The sequence below is a fragment of the Thermobia domestica genome, chromosome 4, assembly GCF_964235325.1.
Source record: "Thermobia domestica chromosome 4, izTheDome1.hap1.1, whole genome shotgun sequence".
NCBI lineage: Eukaryota > Metazoa > Arthropoda > Insecta > Zygentoma > Lepismatidae > Thermobia > Thermobia domestica.
Genome location: NC_137457.1, coordinates 26,991,045 through 27,009,532, shown reverse-complemented (window position 1 = coordinate 27,009,532; position 18,488 = coordinate 26,991,045). Strand labels below are relative to the sequence as shown.

The 18,488-nt window shown below is 36.4% G+C and overlaps 1 protein-coding gene across 1 annotated transcript in view; it reads right to left on the bottom strand.

Moving 5' to 3' along the window:
• LOC145682710 (uncharacterized) overlaps positions 1-18,124 on the bottom strand; it is a 119,770-nt gene extending 101,646 nt beyond the window's left edge. Inside the window, exons 1-2 of the mRNA XM_081754098.1 lie at positions 16,313-18,124; positions 14,628-14,873 (exon numbers count right to left, since the gene is read on the bottom strand). Coding sequence (XP_081610224.1) covers positions 14,628-14,873; positions 16,313-18,124 — 2,058 coding nt within the window. The remainder of the gene's footprint in view (positions 1-14,627; positions 14,874-16,312) is intronic.
• Between the last annotated feature and the right edge of the window lie 364 nt (positions 18,125-18,488).

The window sequence follows — 18,488 nt, the reverse complement described above, 5'->3', positions numbered from 1 at the left end:
ACAAGGACGTAACATTTCTTGGTGGTATTCGGTTAGGAGATAAAATTATGCATTCCACTAACAGCAAGAAGTTAGATTTTTCAGCAGTATTGCCATCTGAGTTAAGACGAAATTTGTCATGGATTTTAGTAGGAAGGAAACTATTTAAGTAGAAGATACTAACAGACTTTTTTCACATAAAGGGTAAAGTTAAATTTTATGTGTTCCCCCATCGGGAATCGCACTCGGGACCGAATGCATCAAAGGCACACTTGACAGCTACTAGACCAGCGAAGAGAACTACTAGAGATTGCGTAGGTCAATGAAAACTTGACCCGTGACCCACTGATCTATCACTCACCGTGACACACGAACCCTTGACCTACGACCCACCCTCCATCGTGACTCACTCTGACCCACCACTCACAAAAACCCATCGTCATAAACTAGAGACCTACACGTGCCGAATTTTTCGGCCCAAGCCCAATCTAGCCCGAACGTACCTAGGCCAGGCCCGGCCCGGGCCCGAAAAGTTTTGGAGATTTTCGGGCCGAGCCCGGCCCGACCCGATAAGTTTTTAAAATTCTTGGCCCAAGCCCGACCCGGGCCCGATAAATTTTAAAAGTTTTTGGCCCGACCCCGGTCCGATAATTTTTTTAAAAATTAGTTCGAGCCTGAATCTTTCTCAAAATTTAGTACTAAATTTGACCTAACCCTCAGAAACATTTTCTAAACTCTGGTTCACAACCTGACGCTTGCCTCCCGAATGGTACCATTGCCTCCTAGAACTTTGCCCGTCACCGAGAGAACAAAAACTCCATTCCCTGTAGCAAAACTCTAACTTAATTGATTTTTAGCATAAAGTGAAGATGGTAATATTGTTTAGCGACAGGCAAAACATTTCCACCTCTTCTTTTTATATTTTGAGTTCAGTGAAGGTCAAGGTCAGAGCTCAATTTACCGCATAATGCCTGCAATCCTCTATAGTGAAAGTGGAGCCGCCAAGCAACACAAAGGTAAATAGCTACTGAATTCTTTGTAACATTTTTCACGGACACACTTCTTCAACGTTTGGCTTTATTCCAATTATTGATTAACGTAAGTCAATAATTATTAAATAATTGCAATTAATCGGCCCCAGCCCGGCCCGACCTGAAGAGAAATCTGTGTCGGCCAGCCCAAGCCCGGCTCGGCCCAAAGAAATAACAGTGTCGGCCCGCCCAAGGCCGGCCCGGCACAAAGAAATAACAGACTCGGCCCGGCCAAGCCCGGCCCGTGCAGGTCTCTATCATAAACTCTAACCGATGATCCACGCCCTCCTGCTCTTCACTGACTAAAGATTTTACACTTGTAATAGAACAAGACGGTGAAATTATGACAAATCGGTGTTTGACTTTATACGATCAATCGCTCAAGCACCGCACTTTTACAACCGGTGGATGTGACCTTTACGATATAAAATAGTAGTGTTTATCATTGGCAAAATTACGACGAATTTTAATCTAGTTATCATATATAATTATTTCCTAGTTGAATTACATATAATTTTCAGTGGGAAATAGGATGAAATCTCAGTCTCAAATCAAAGCAAAGTAGGTGAACGTGAAGAAAAGAAGTGTAAAGCTCGACTGCGTCTCGGAAGCATAATATTAAGTCATATTAGTGTTATTACAATTCCAAATACCAATATCCAAAAGTGCCTGAAGTTATTTTTCACTTGGAATACTCATCTCTGGTGAGTAAATAGAAACAAATTAAAAAAGAAGAAAAATGAATTCTTTGAAAGTAAAACGTAGACAAATTCACTAGTCTTCAGAAGATGCTGTGGATAATGCATTAAGCATTGTGGAACGGTATATCACGATGAGTGGTGGCTCGCAGTGGTTCACGTTCATTTGACACATGAGCTACTGAGCCAGGAAAGAACTCACTCACAATAGGTGACATGGAAAGGCTTTTACAACGTTTCGACCAAGTGTCCCCACTGGAAATAAAATCCGCAACCGCTCGTCTCAAAGAAGAGAGCATTAGCAAATACTGGGGCCTGGACACATGTTGGTTACTTTATACAGGGCTCTCTATTTCACTACGACTAAACAATTGAACAGGTTGAAAAATGATGAGTGAGGTAAAAGAAGTGATTTCTCACAATCAAATCGAAGCTAAATTGTTGAGTTGAGTTGCTTTTGAGTTCAACGTCCCTTTCAGCAGCGTGGCTATATGAGACAGGACCTACTGATTAACGTGGAATCCGAACCACATGAGCTTCCGCCGGGAATCGAACCTGGGTCTCCCACGCCAAAGGCGCGTAGGCTAACCGCTTAGCCACGAAGGAGGTCCGAAACTAAATTGTGTAGACAATTTGCAGCTGACAATGTATACGAGATCTTGACAAAATTTACAAATATTATTTTTGTTATAGCTACCAAGACAAGCATAACAGTAATAATTTGCTCTACAGTTGCATCAAATCAAAAACAATCATTGAAAATCTAAGAAAAAATTGTAAGTTTCCAAAATTGTCGCACTTTTGCCCCACAATAATGAGTCTGAATTATCTCTTAACACATTACATTGAAGATTTCGAAGCTGTTTTGCATGACCAAAGTTCAGTGATGCCAACCTGTAACCTTATAAAATTGCACCTTGAAAGTCAAAAATTACCATTTTGCTCGTAAATTTCTCGCGTATAAAATTTTCAAAGTTTATAAAATCTGAAAATTGAAGCTATATCATTTACTTTCTTCAATGTTTAGGGAAATTATTTGTAAATTTCGATCTTCTAAATTCCTAATATAAGTATTTTCCTTAATTAAAATAGACTATTGAAATTGATGATGAAAACAAGCACATTTTGTTGTCAGATCTTTGTATTTTCATTACGCTGTGTGCCATAATGTTCTATTGAACGTAATGAAACTTCAATCTCCAGTTATTTCGTGTGAGACCATTTGGAAATTCACTGTTTCTCGTTTGATAATTTACCTTCTTCGTTCATGACTTTTTTAACTCCAGAGTATATTTTACGTTCCTTGTTGTTCCTATTTTTTTTATTATTCACAATTTTCTGGGATTTAAATCACTTTCAAACTAACATGCAATTTTCAATACCGATAACCAAAATTGTCAATTAGCACTGATTATATGTTTATTGAATTGTCATTAGGCTATTTCCGGCTCTTCACTGAATTCATGCCTTGGTCGGGGTTCTCAACTTGCTTTAATAGTAGGTCCCATCTTTCATAACCTTGGTATTACACAAGGTCATAAAACACAAAAGCTAGATTCAACTTTGGTAGGGACGCTAAAACGTGGGAAAATCCCATTTTATGGGATTTTTTGAGATTCCCATATATGCTGCCAATTTTTTTTTTTACGTAAATTCCCTCTATCCCCACTCGAAAAATTAATGTCAAAAAATCCCACAAAATGGGATTTTCCCCACGGGTTAGCGTCACTACCAAAGTTGGATCTAGCTTTTGTGTTTTATGGCCTTATGTAATACCAAGGTTATGAAAGATGGGACCTATTATTAACGCAAGTTCTGAATCCGGACCAAGGCATGAATACAGAAAAGATAACGAGTTGGGTGCATAGGCTATCATGTAAAATCAACTCTTAAAAAAAACAACTCAGTTTTACGTTCTTCGCTTATGCCCTACAGACTAGAGGAGACGGATGATTAATAACTGTGTACAATTATGAAAGGAATCGATAGAATGAAAATGTGGGAGTAATTGGTAAAATAATGAGAAACCTGTGGACACAATGTTATGCATCAAAAACTCACATTAACTTGATATAACCAGAGTTCTCTCGCACTAGAAGGTCGTTTCCCACCGTTATATATCTCCTCCAAGAGATCTGGATCACATGACCAGGTCAAGAGTCCTGACTAAGGCTTTAGAAGACGAGATGTTGGCCATAAAGTTGGATTTGAACAAATATTAGACTTTTGTAACCGAAGCATAGCATCGGGAGCCAAACTCGGAACCACGTGTTCAGGAGGTACGCATGTATAGCTACTTGGCTAGGAAGGAACACACACGTTCCTAACAGAATACCGTATACACACAGAACCCGAAGTACAAGACATGGCATAAAAATATATGTCAAACCTGTCCTTAATAGGGCACAAACATATGTCGTAATGATACTAAACACACCGCCAACAACGTGAATAATACTGTCACTAAACACACTGCAAGAAGACGCTAGAAATATTAATTTTAGTGGAAATAATGCTAGTTTAGCCACTAGACAATGTTTAAAAGGTGCTAAATTTCTATTCTAACAATGATAAATGAACCAATTGTTTTTGATAAAAGTATCCTTAAAAATTTCTAATCAAGCGACAAAGCGCTACCTTGGTAACACTGATAACAAGAGACAAGCGACAACCGCCCCCGTTTCCGCGCATGTGTATAAATTTTTGATGTACAATAGATCAAAACATATCACTAATCCGTCAAAACTAATGAAAACAAGACAGTAGACCATTTTGACATGCTATAGTTGCTCACATTTTTTATGTTCATGGCGGACATATCCGTAATGTTAAAAAAATCGACATATTTCCTTATGTCCACCATTAGAAGGCAATTCATTTGTATACATTAAAGTACGTACAAATTTAAAGACATGTATTTTTGTGTCGTTTTGAGTCGTTTCGGGCTCTGTGTCTAAAAAGATTAATCAGATGGCAACCCTGATTCTTAGCTCTGAGAAACAGCCATTGGAAATCATGCTCCTACGAAAAAGTAATATCTAACATTTAGACACTATTATGTTAAGATGATACTAAATTACAGCTTGAATCTTATGCGATATGAACAGAGTAATTATACCAAGAAATACAACACATAGATGGTAAAAGTCACGATAAGCCTAATCAATAAATTTTATGTGTTCATCTAAATGTAATAACGTAATTACATTCCTTTATTCCAAACTAGATTTTATAGGCCACGAAGTAATGGAGGTATATGACAATTCATGTATCATATTAACATTTTATCCTATGAAAAAAAAAAGAAAGAAAACGAAGTGGATATCTGCGTAGGATGTCACTCCAATGACTTTTATTATAACAGTCATATTCTAAGGATTGATATATCCTAAGTTTAAGTGAACTGTACGCAGACACAGAATAATGATATTATAGATGTAAGGGTTAAGTACTCAAAATAAAATATCGCACTGTTATGTATATATGCAGATCCAAGTCAGACTGTTTCTCTCCAGAAATTCCTTGGGGGCGCGGTGGCTCAGTGGTAGGGCGTTCACCTCTGGTGCTTGGGGTCCCGGGTTTGATTCCGGCCCCCGCCAAGTGAACTTTGTGGTGGACAAACACCGTGTGCGTGGGTTTTCTCGGGGTTCTCTTGTTTCCTCCCACTTTATTAATTCCACCATTTCATTCATTACTCATCATCACCGTCTCCTTTAGCCTAACCGGCATAGCCTTGGGACGTAAAACTCAAAGATTTCATTTGTTTTCTCCAGAAATTCCATTCTTATACTCAATAAATACTAAAACTAATGGTATTTGTATTTTGTAAACCACTTGTGGTTTGAAAGCGTTGTGTTTCGACTGAGATTTTCATTTGTAAGCACAGAACTATGCAAGAAAGTATGTTTTCTTTTCAACAACCAACAACCAATTATATGGGAAGTCTGAGTTAAATGAACATTACGAAGCAAGTTTCAATGTCAATTAAGACTGATGAAGTCAGTTTGGTGAATCACACGAGGTGTAAAAACAACTTTTTCAGGCGTCTCGTGCTAAATGAATCGAAAGTCCATATTCTCAATTATTACCATTTGTCATTTCATGCTCTACATAACGTTTTTTTTTTTCTGTAAGTCAATCACTTAAGCGTTTCTGTGCAGAGAAAAAGAAATTATATCTTAATGTGATACGCGAGAAGGACCAGTGGTTCTCTCCGATCTAAATTGCATTTTCACCAGAAGAAATAATCTGGAATGAGAATCAGATACTGTATTTTACAGACTATAAGTCGCACCTTAATTTTTAAGCATTTAAAAAAATACCGTAACATTTTTACCATTTTTATTATTAGATGGCACGTTTGGTGGAGAACAATCTTTTGTCGTAAGTGGGTTGGAGCTACCATGGTTTTGAAGCGTGACGTCATGGGTTGTCGACTAACAGATCGACTGGTTAGTTCTGTCGTTGCATGTTAGAGGCGCTACGGTTTGCCATATTTCCAGTTTTTCGCAGAATTTACGGTCTGTATATTCTAGACTGTGGTTGTAGGTATGTGATGGCTGGCAAGGATGTCGATCCTGCCCCCCCCCCCCAAAGCTCATGTGGGCCCCCCTAGTGTGTTTATGAATATGCAATATTTGCCATAATTTGAATGCAATTTGTCTTAAAATCCTCATATATATACCTTCTGCATCTGAATGCCCCCCCCCCCCACAAATTTACAGAGAATTCGGCGCCCTTGATGGCGGAGCAGCAGGGAGACAATGTTAACAAGCTTGTGAATCCTCTCAACTCATATTCGTCGCATCGGTGCACTGCTGCTGCCAGTTGAATCCAATGTTGCCAGCATGGGCGGCGATTAGGAGGGCAAAGGGGGCAGTTTCCCCCCCACTTTATTGAAATTACCCATTAATGTATATAGTTTAATATGGAAATATATACAGTAGTTTTGTATGTATTATTGGTTCATAGAAAAAATGGTGCCATAAAATATTTGTCGTTCCATGAGTACGTATTGGTTGTCTTCCTGTGGAATTAAGAAAGCTACAGGAATTGCGTTTGAATTGCCAATAAAAATGGCCCAAAAATTAACCTATTGGAGCGCCACAATTCGAGCGTACTTTCATTTCTTCTTGCAAGGGCTCGATATGTTAGTCAGCTGCTCTGGAACTAATTGAGATAACATTTTGCAAGAGAAGAAATCCTTCACAAGTTATTCTTTAATTGCACAAAAATCGACAGTTCCTAAAATGTATTTTCTTCTTTCTAATAATAATGAATATTTTGATTTGATTTTTTTCAGTTTAACATCCTGTTCAGCAACGAAGTTATATGAGACGTGAAGTTAATGATCAACGTGGAGTCCAAACCACGTGAGCTCCCCCGAATCCCCGGAATCGAGCAACGATCTCCCACGTCAAAGGCGTGTACACTAACCGCTTAGCCACGAAGGAGCTCAGTGAGGAATATTAATTTTGCAGTGTAATATACGAGTTTAGGGGTGTATATATACAGTTTTGTATATACAATTAAATTTAGTGAATTCAGCATAATTCTAGGTTTTAGGATTATTTTGTGTAACTGAAATGTGGAGTGACTAAGTATTGCTGAGTTTTGATATATTTCAAGAAAGTGAAAACTGTACCTAATGGCAGCGAACATGTTTCGGGAAGCTGCAAAAGTGTTTCTTTAAATGTCGTAGCATATGCTTGTAATATTCACTGTCATTCTAAGAGTAATAACACATATAATAGCATGCGTGGAATTAAAAATATAAGTTGTTCATTAATTTCCAGTTTCAATATAACTTCTGCAAAACAAGCCTCATTATTCATTACTATGATTATTTGATTAACATTATCCTTTTTGTTTATTTGTTTTGCCAGTTTGTTATTAAATAGGACCCTAATCTCATCACACAATTTTCCAGACAGATATTCATGAGCAAGGAATATAATCTCTTCTTACACCTTCGTTGTTTAAGAGTACAAAGGGCTAGTATCTACTTGCGTTGCTCTTGTCAATTTACTTAATAAATATGAAACAAGATATACGGTATTTTAACTGAAAAAGACAGTATCCTAATAGTTATACAACCTTTCGTCAAACAAAGTGTTACAAGCAACCAGGAAAACTAACATTGATATAAAATATCCAGATCATGTCTTGCCCCCCACTTTTAACGTCCAACCGTTGCCACTGGTTGCCAGATAGAGATAGGTTTCCCTCAGCATCGAATATATGGCCATTTTTAAGACTGGCGTGAATTTTAAATCGCACACTGGACATATTTATATTAATTTCGAGTACAAGACACACCTGAATTTTGGAGGGTATTTTTCGAAAAAAAAGTACGTATTATAGTCCGTAAAATAGGTAGTTTGTACAGCGGTGGACACTTCTAAATGGTACACCTTAGCCGTAAATCTCCATATGGCTGTACCATTTAGAAGTGTCCACCGCTGTACAAACTAGTAATGTGCAAACCGATTCACCTCTGAGATCGCCGCTCAATAGTTCGCTCACTAAAATTAATCGATTCATTTGAACGACTCAGTGACTCACTTATATTTTTACACCGGGGAGAGAAGGAAATTAAAAACTAAAATTGTATTATCAGACTAAATGCATAACATAAAATGAATTTAAAAGTGTTATTTTTCATAAGTAGAAGCTTTGCTTTGTTATAATTAAATATAAACGTATTATTTGCTGAGTAAAAGTATATATTTTCGTTAAAATTCAACACGTGTTACAGTTTCGCCAACTAACTCTTTGGCTTCAACAACAACTAACAACTTTGTCTCTAACAACAGCTAAGATATCTTTCTTCTCTTTTATCTAAGAAAAGAAGCCGAAAAGGTTATTTTTCGAAAGCCTCGCTTGCAAGATGCGTATGTAACATAGGCGCTTATGGAACTTCATCCTCCTTATTGTCTTTCTTTATGGATCACCCGTCATAGATAAACGCCAAGGTTTATGTGTTTGACGAAGTTCAAAGTCTGGAGTGCCAAAGATCTGGTGCATCGATTGCCCTAACAGTTGTGTTAGCGACATCGGGCGTAGTATGAAAGTGAGTTGAGACAAGTGCTAAGAGGAGTAAGTGACGAATCGACGGCAACACTGTAGAGAATGGTTGTCGGCATAAGGCTCGTATTCAATGACTGATAAAGGCTCATAGGGGCGATGCAGTAAACAACTGACTACCCAATTTAGTCATGGCCAACTTGCAAACGTCGTCCTCTAGTTTTGCGGGTTTAGCAATGACAACTCTTTTGTTGAAACCAGTGATGCCGATCCAAAGCATTATGAAATCTCCTTCTGTTCTGGAACCAGTTACAAAAAGTTACCGAAAATCTCAAATTTGAAAAATACAACTACTGCATGTTAGTAAGAATTTCAATCTGTGAATAAATTTTCTATAAATTTCGATCTGCTACTAGATCGAACAATTGATAAAACTTTTTCCTCTTAACAACGAAACAACTGAAGGTTTCCAAATAAACAAAGATATGGTGTTTTGAATTGAGTTTTCTCCATCACACATTTGTAAGACCATTTTCTATTTAATCATATTTGAACAATAAACTTACTTCTCCACCTCTTCATTTAAAATATTTTGGAAGTTAATGGGTTTTAATTTTTTGTGTTTTAGTTTTATTATTTCTATTTATTTGTTTTACTGGATCACAACTAACAGTTTTTTCTTATATGACTATATCGGTTAAGTCATTTCACAAATGAAACTCCCATCTAACTTGCACTTTCTTCAACAACGAAGAAAAAACCCAAAATTATACAATTTATATCGTTCTCAAGCTTTTTGATATAACTCATAACGCCTAAATGTCTTCCCTTCTTTATTATTTGTGGAAGACTTCAGGATCTTTTCTGACAATAAAAAGCTCGCTATTTGACAGTATCTCCTGACGGGAAATCACATAAGAGCATGATTACGAAATGTACCGTTTAAATCTTCAATTGGTGCTTATGAACTTCAGGAATTCGCAGGTGTCGATGAAATATCCCTTATAGTGAGTGTGCTAGTGAGTTGTGTCTAGTTTTGATATACAGTATCACTGTGTGAAATCAGTGTAATGGTAGTAGTGGAGGGCAGAAAGTCATCTATATGGCTTGCATATTCAGCATTTCCTGCAATTTCAGTTACCATGAGATCACAGACATTGCAGCAAACTTATGCACATGCATTTTCCGAAACAGTTGTGAGTTTAAAGATTCTACATAATCCTATGTAGTGTGGCTGCTTTATAAATGTACTTTCTTGGGTTAAGTTGTCCCGTAATTTGTATTGGTACCATGAATCGTTATTTTCTGTTCCTATTGGTAATGGAGACTAATACTCACTATCCTCAATAGGGCGCGTGGTCACTAATTTTAATGACGCTCGCACTAACTCAGATTCACACTCATTTGAGTTAATTACCCTTGAGGAGACCTTTATTAGCTCGATCTGGTGTTCACTAACCTCTATCGACTTGCTCTCGCCGCTAATTTTAATGAGGCTCGCACTAACTCAGATTCACACCTATTTGAGTTCAAGTTCATTATCCTTGAGGAGACCTTTATTAGCTCGATCTTGCGTTCATCAACCTCTATCGACTTGAGTTCGCTACCCTTAATTAGGCTCGCACTAACTCAGATTCACATTCATTTTAGTTCAGGTTTATTATCCTTGAGGATACCTTTATTAGCTCGATCTTGCGTTCATTAACCTCTATCGACTTGAACTCGCTACCCTTAATTAGGCTCGCACTAACTCAGATTCACACTCATTTTAGTTCAGGTTTTTATTATCCTTGAGGAGACCTTTATTAGCTCGATCTTGCGTTCATCAACCTCTATCGACTTGAGTTCGCTACCCTTAATTAGGCTCGCACTAACTCAGATTCACACTCATTTTAGTTCAGGTTTTTATTATCCTTGAGGAGACCTTTATTAGCTCGATCTTGCGTTCATCAACCTCTATCGACTCGAGCTCGCTATCCTTAATTAGGCTCGTAGTAGCTCCTGCCCACGCTCATTAGCTTCGGTGAGGCTTGTGCTAGCTGGAACTCGTGCTCTAGAGCCCTATCGATTTATAGGACACGAGTTTACACAGGCACACGTTTATTTATCGAACTCGAACCAGAGATCTGAGTTCGCAAGATTGGATATCTTTCTAAAGAAGTATGTCTCTATTTTTCGTCTTTGCTGGAACACTAGTGCAGTGTATCTACAGTGTAGGCAAGTGGTAGCGGGTGTATGGTGCGGACAAGACCTCATCTAAATGTTTTGCAGCCTAGGGCCATTAAAATACTGTGCCTCTGCCAAATTATTTAACATAGGCTACTCGGTATCTTTCAATTGTGAGTTAAGGGTACAAAGTAAATATCTACCTTTCCATCCGTACAGTCAAGTTGTTATTTAACCGCCTTTCCCTCTCACTGCGGTGGTTAAATGTATTGTACGTTAGATTTTATCAAATTCTTGTTTGTATCTTTCAAATTTTTAGGAGATCTAATACAGTGAAAACTATTGTTTAGAAAGGTAGCCACCTGCGAAACTTAGTCATATCTTTATGTGCCTACATATTTCACATTTTGCTTTCACGTGTGTGGGTATTTGAAAATTGAAAATTTTGATTTGAAAATTTTGGTTTGAAAGTTTTCTGAAGAATTTTTGTTTCAAATTATTGTTTGAATTTTTTGTTTCAGAATTTTGTTTGAATTTTCTTGTTTCAAATTTTTTATTTCAAAATTTTTGTTTGAAAATTTTTGTTTGAAATTTTTGTTTGTAAATTTTTGTTTCAAAATTTTTAATTGAAATTTTTGTTTCAAAATTTTGTTTGAAATTTTTTTGGTTTGAAATTTGTGTGAACTATTTTTTGTTTTAATTTTATTTCGTTTAAAAACCGAAAATCTTTTGTTTGAAATTTTAGTTTAAAAAATTTGTTCGAATTTTTTCTTTAAAAATTTTTGTTTGAACATTTTTGTTTCGAAATTTTTGTTTGAAACTTTTTTTAAGATTGTGCACTCATTGATAAAGAAGCGGAACTGTTTACAACAAAAATCTCTGGCAACAATGCTTTGTAAATGTATTGTAAGTTAGATTTTATCAAATTCTTATTTGTATCTTTCAAATTTTTAGGAGATCTAATACAGTAAAAACTATTGCTTAGCGAGGTAGCCACCTGCGAAACTTAGTCATATCTTTATGTGTCTACATATTTCACATTTTGCTTTCTCGTGTGGGTGTGTTTTACACACTGAGAAAATAACATATGTGACATACGTAGGAACGTAGGTTTCAAGCGTTAATAAAGTAGTTTCTGAACTTAATGTGTTACCATATGTAACATCCTACATGAAACTTATAACTGAAAACAAACCTTTCATAATATTTTTCGTCATAAGTATAAATATTTTCCGTTATAAGTATAAATATTTTCCGCATAAGTATACAATGTTTACGTATAAAAGAAAGAACTGTATATGGCGGTAACTATTTCATATACAGATAGACGTATATGTATATCATATAGCTGATACGTAATATAAGGAAAACGCATGTAATCTGCGGAAAACTGTTAGATGTCAGACATCCTGCAGTGGCATGATGTTACATTCTGTAACATGGAAAAGTAGAGTACGTATGAAACATATGGATAACTTATGCTCCTTACAGATTTTCGTACTAAACTTATGGATTCCGTATATTTGTACAATATACCGCTGTCTGGATAACGGACTTTTCTCAGTATAATCTTATGTAATACTCAGGTTATGAAGGACGGGGCCTAGTGTTAATGTGATCTCTGAACAATGATAAGGCCTTGAATCCGGAGTAATTTGTGAATCTACAGGCCATTATTCAAGAACAACCCTCAAAGTATAGGTCGTTTCCCAGCACATTATTACACCTTTAAGAGAGCTGCTTTACAGGACTAAGGTACCGACTTGAACTTTAAAATTGGGTATTGCAGCATACGGTAGAGTAACTGTACATGGGTTTTCCCTCGCCTTTATTTTATTATAAAAGTTACTATACAGTTTGTACACTAGATTACAAATAAGTAATTTGTGTAATAGTTCTTTCCTCTATAAATTGGACCTCCTGTCTATAGCAGCTCGTAGGTTTAGGATTTGATGGTTTGGTACGACCTCGGCGATGCAGTTTAGAGGTAGAGTAATACCTCCTATCCGATGCAGCGCGGAAATGAGCAGGGCTGCCAACTCAGAAGCTGACAATTATTGTGCGCAGTGGTCAAAATTATGGTATTTCGTAGAGTATTATGGTACGCTCCAAAAATCGAGGTCACACATAGAGCAATTATTAATCCCCCCCCCTGTTTATTTATCAGTTGGAAAACTACTATTTTCTGAAACTATTATTATTATTAGTTTTTAAAAAAGAATAAGATGAGCATTCTTTCTTATATGTATTGGTATAATAATATTTGAACGAAATTATGCATCACCATTATTATTATTATTATTATTATTATTATTATTATTATTATTATTATTATTATTATTATTATTATTATTATTATTATTATTATTATTATTATTATTAACGTTTAACAGAAAAACTGTCCAAGGATCAGACATATACCAATCGATACATCTTGCCGAGCAGAGGAAAGTGATGTGCGTCAGTGGTGTAAAAGCTCAGGCAAAGTTCTTGAGAAAAACTTTTTCTTTTCTTTTTGTAAACTAAAAATTGATGCTGGACGACAACCACGCTACTTATTAAGATGAAACTAATGCTGAAGTATACAATAATCAAGCTTTTCATTATGGGTACTAGCAAGATGATAGTTCATAGTTAATGAAATATAGCATAAACTTATCATGAACTCTTAAATAGTATAGTAAACTTGAACTGGTATGGTATCCAAAGATAGACATATATCAGTTGATAGATCGCAATGAGTTTAACAAAATAACATACTTAAGGATAAATTCTGATGCGTAATTTCCGAGAAAATCGACTCGGAATTTTATTGAGCTGAACAAATTTTAATCTTTGTTTTCGTGAAAACCAGAATAAAATTTTTTGTGCCGTTAAATATTACGTCACTCTTCCCGAATGTGATGCAGCTGATAGCTTTTATTCTTTTGTAATAGTTTTATTATTAATAATAATTGATATATTGTATAAGAAAAACATAAGCCGTTAAGTAGCAGATTCTGTCTATTGTTTGATTTCCCCTAACAGTGACACATACACACACACACTTGTAAATTAAATGATTTAATTTTTATATAATGCATTAGATTATATTACGCAGCAAATTATGAACACGTTTATGATATTCATGTATTCTGTACATTCGACCATCTTGACAGAGCACTATCTAGAGAATATTAAGTTCTGAATATATAGACCCCATATATATATAGACCCCATAATTCTGATAAAAGCAAAAAACTTTTAATAATTGTGTTACAGTTTCGGTACTGCATCATGCCGAATGTATCTAGGGCCTATCATTACTGAAACTGTAACATAATTATTTTAAAAGTGTTTTGCTTTGATCAGAATTTATTTTTAATTAAGACAACATAGTTCCAAAGCTAGTATGAACGGCATTCAGATTTATAATAAATATTAAAACTATATTTACTTACCAGGAAACAGGTACCGGTACTGCTGGAACGCGAATAGTAATGCTTGTTTTATCCACTAATAATATATACACAATTCTTGAAGATTGTTCCACTTAATCTATATATCTTCAGCACTGCATTAAATAAAAATGGAAACTAACCGCTTATATACATATATACACATTGCAAATCACTCCCTCCTAAGATGCATACACCGACTACGTATTTTCGAAGTAAAACTGGTCTTCATTGTCTTCAGGCTGAGTAGACCTGGCTTCATACATAGTATTCTTATTAAATGAGCTCACCATAGCTTGTGTTGGCTTGAATTTAATGCAGCATGTATTTTCCTTCTTCACACATTGTGAGGCCATAACTACCCCCGCTACATTTTTTGTTATTAAGCTGCTCCGCAATTTAGTTTTTACTAAATTCACTTTGCTAAACACTCGTTCGCAGTCCGCATTAGAATGAGGAATCGAAAGTGCCGTTAATGCGAATATTGCCAATTCCTTGTAAATTGAGTTCCCTTCCGAATTTTTAACCTGGGAGACCTAAAACAAGGGAAAAAAAGATATTTTTAGAGATGAACATGAGTCTTTCGCAATTTGTTAATTCCTTAAAAAAAAAAAAAAAAAAAAAAAAAAAAAAAAACCTGATTTAACTTTAACTGCGCGTAAAATCAATATTTCTGGATGTTAATCAGCACCGGGCCTATAGGAAAGTTAACTCTACAGTTTAAGTGAAATATGTCCACTTTTATCTATTCAGATTTCTATGACCTCCTACCGGAAATCAAACTCGCGACCCCAAACATTAATGGTGCGCGATCTAGTCTCTAGAGCAGAGGTGCGATCCGATAAAATCAAGGACGTACGCAGAGGAGTGGGTCCTGGAGGTCAGGACCCTCCCCGAAATTCCGACTTTTCTGTAAACTTATCTAATTTTGTGGGCGATTTTATAATTCTAATATAATTTATCCTCATATTGAATTTAAACCCCACCCAAAAAGTTTTGGATTCCACCCGAAATAAATTCCTGAGTACGTGTCTGTATAAAATATTATTAAGTCGGCACTTCCTGTCGGCAGGTCCTGGGACAAATGTTTTTTTTTTTTTTTTTTCCTTTCTTAGGTTCGGATCTGGAAATGTTTCCTTCATGTTTTTCGATCTTCAGCTTCCTCTCTTTTGTCTTTATTTTTAAAATCATCGATTAATTGTATTCTTCTTCCTCCTCATCTTCGCTTCCCTCCCATCTTTCCCATTAATAGGTTATAATAATAATAATAATAATAATAATAATAATAATAATAATAATAATAATAATAATAATAATAATTATTATTATTATTATTATTATTATTATTATTATTATTATTATTATTATTATTATTATTATTATTTTCGCCCTTCCCTTATAAGAAAATCATGGCTACTGGCTTACATATAGCCGCAGTGCTGAAAACGGACGTTTATTCAAGGAGTGTTTTAAACAGAAACATTAAATTTGGTGGATAACATACGTCCAACATCCAGTGTATAATAATGATTTAATGTTCAACGCAATTCAAACAACTGAATACTACATTCCTCTAAATATTAATACATAAAACATAATATTTATTTCAAAGCATTGGGACTTCAAAACCACTACTTCATCAAACTTTCGATAATTTAATCCTGAACATTGTTAAATTAACTTGGAAAAAATAATAGAAAAGGTGCTCCAAAAAATCACAGAAAAATATTCAAGACAATGTTTAAAAACACATTCCCGATGGCTAAATGGTAAACGTGTTCATCTTTTACGAGAGGGATTGAGTTCGATTCCCGTCAGGAGTACTGTGGTACGGATTCCATGTTAAACTACAGGTCCCATCGCTAGTGAAATGATAAACTAGAAACCATCAAGATTCTCGCAACATCTTTTTTGAAGTAACTTTTAACATTATTCATTCATGCCTAAAATAATGTGCTGAATCAAAGTTGCTTACCTTGTGCCAGAAAACGTCGATTTCCGTCTCTTCTTTTAGTCCTTCCGGAAGTTTATCCAGTGGAAGAAGTCTCCATTGGTCATCTACTCCTTGCATATTATCAGGTTCAGCAGGGGGTAGTAAATTTGCTAGAGGAAGAAGTGAAGGCGTGATTTCTCTTTCTCTAGCAGAGAGCGCTTTCTTTGGCTCCAGAACCGAAATACCAGAGAGGAATTCATCCTCGAAGTCAAAGCGCTTCATAATCGCCTTAGCACCGGCAATCATGAAACTTCTGGCTCTTGTGCGGAAATCTTCTAAAAGATCCGCCCTTGCTGTTACCTGTGGTGAAGATATTTCTCTCATTACATCAATACCCAGATACATGTTTTCCAGTTTAATGAAATATTTTGACTCCTCTGGGTTCACCTTATGTAGTGGGGTCCTAGCTACATATTCGGGGTTTAGGTACGATGTCAGTAGTTCACGTAACGTGACTTTCATTTTTTCCATTAATGTTGTCACCACCACTTTCGATGACTGAAAGTGTACGTTCATGGAAACAAATTTGGGAAGAACCCACTTTAGAAATAAATAATACAAACGCACAAAAGGATCGTGCAGATCCTTATAAATTTCTTCTGATGCTAGTGTCCTTTCAGACAACCATTTGTCTGAGAAATACAGCCTCAGCGCTTCCCACTGTTCTAGAATCCTCACCACAACATCCAGCAAGGACAGCCATCTTGTCTGTGAAGGCCTCAAGAGTTTGTGTATTTCAATTTCGGCAAATTTTTGAAATTGAATAAGCTCGTTTTGCCTTTTCGAGCTATGGTTCATAAAGGTGTGTATGTTGCGGGCAAGATCCTCACAACGCCTCGGTAGGACTTTACAAGCTTCACTCGCGCATAAATGGAGGGAGTGACAAATGCAGCGCATAATTTTGATCCCTGGGCATTCCAGAATCATACGACTTGATACTGAATCATGGCTACCCATCATAACGTTTGCACTGTCAGAACCAAACCCTACAATATTTGATTTTGGGATTTTATATTTCTCGAATGTTTTCATGATAATTGAGAACAATCGAGAAGCCGTAGCACCTTCAGAAACAGTATCTTCATTGTCAAAGATATTTACTAAGTCCCAAAACTTAGTTACAATGCGGCCTTCCTCATCGTCGTAAAATCGCACCACGACACAAATCGTCTTACATGCTGCTATATCGGTAGATTCGTCTGCTAAGATTGAGAATTTTCTTCTGCAAAGCTTAGCAGCGATTTCTTCCTTATAGCTAGCGCCGATTACATTTGTAATCAAATTAGTGCACTTTGTCCTCTTCATGGAAAGTCCCTGTGCAATTTTTGAATCCGGAAAAGCACTTTTCAACATCTCCGTGAGATGGTTAGCAGCAGAAAACGGAATGTTATGGGCAGCCATAAATGCAGATATTTTAATTTCAGCCTCTTTAACATCAGCTTCGGCAGAAGTTGAAGCTCCTCGCTGTAAAAACTTTTGCATACAAGTTGACTTCGGCTGAACACTTTTTAGCGCGCTTTCGTGTTTTTTACTTTTCATGTGATTCCGCAGAACAGAAATGTCTGCTCTCATGGAATCATTGCAAAACTTGCAACGAGCTTTGAACATGTCTTTGTCGGGAACCAGCCATAGTTTAAAGTCACTATCGTTTTCCCAAGCAGCTCTATATTTTTGTTTGCGACTACCCGCACGTTCACTTCTTGCTGCATCCCCACGATTTATCATTTTTTTCTTCGGTGTTAAACGCCCCCCACTATCACCACCGAATTCGTCACCACTCAATTCCACTTCCATTATAACACAACAGGCGACAACACTATCCACTAGCACTCACTGTTGCGAACTGAGATCGGTTCGGTTTCGGTCCTTCGGTTTCCAAGATTCAAGATGTGATGTGACCCCACCCAAATGTACTTATTTTCTTTGAGAGAGAGAGAAGGGGGAGAAGTACAAGAGAAACTGCACAAAAATACTGCCTCTCAAACCTAAATCAGCTTCCCTCTCATCCCTTTTGAAGACATAAGCGGAAAGTTTTCCTTTTTTCCAGATGCCGACGATTTAGAGTCGATATGTCGCCGAAGGATCAATGTTCCTTTGACCTTATTCGAAAACAATGATGGCTCTGTTTAAACAGTCCACTCTCTAGTTCCACCCCCAA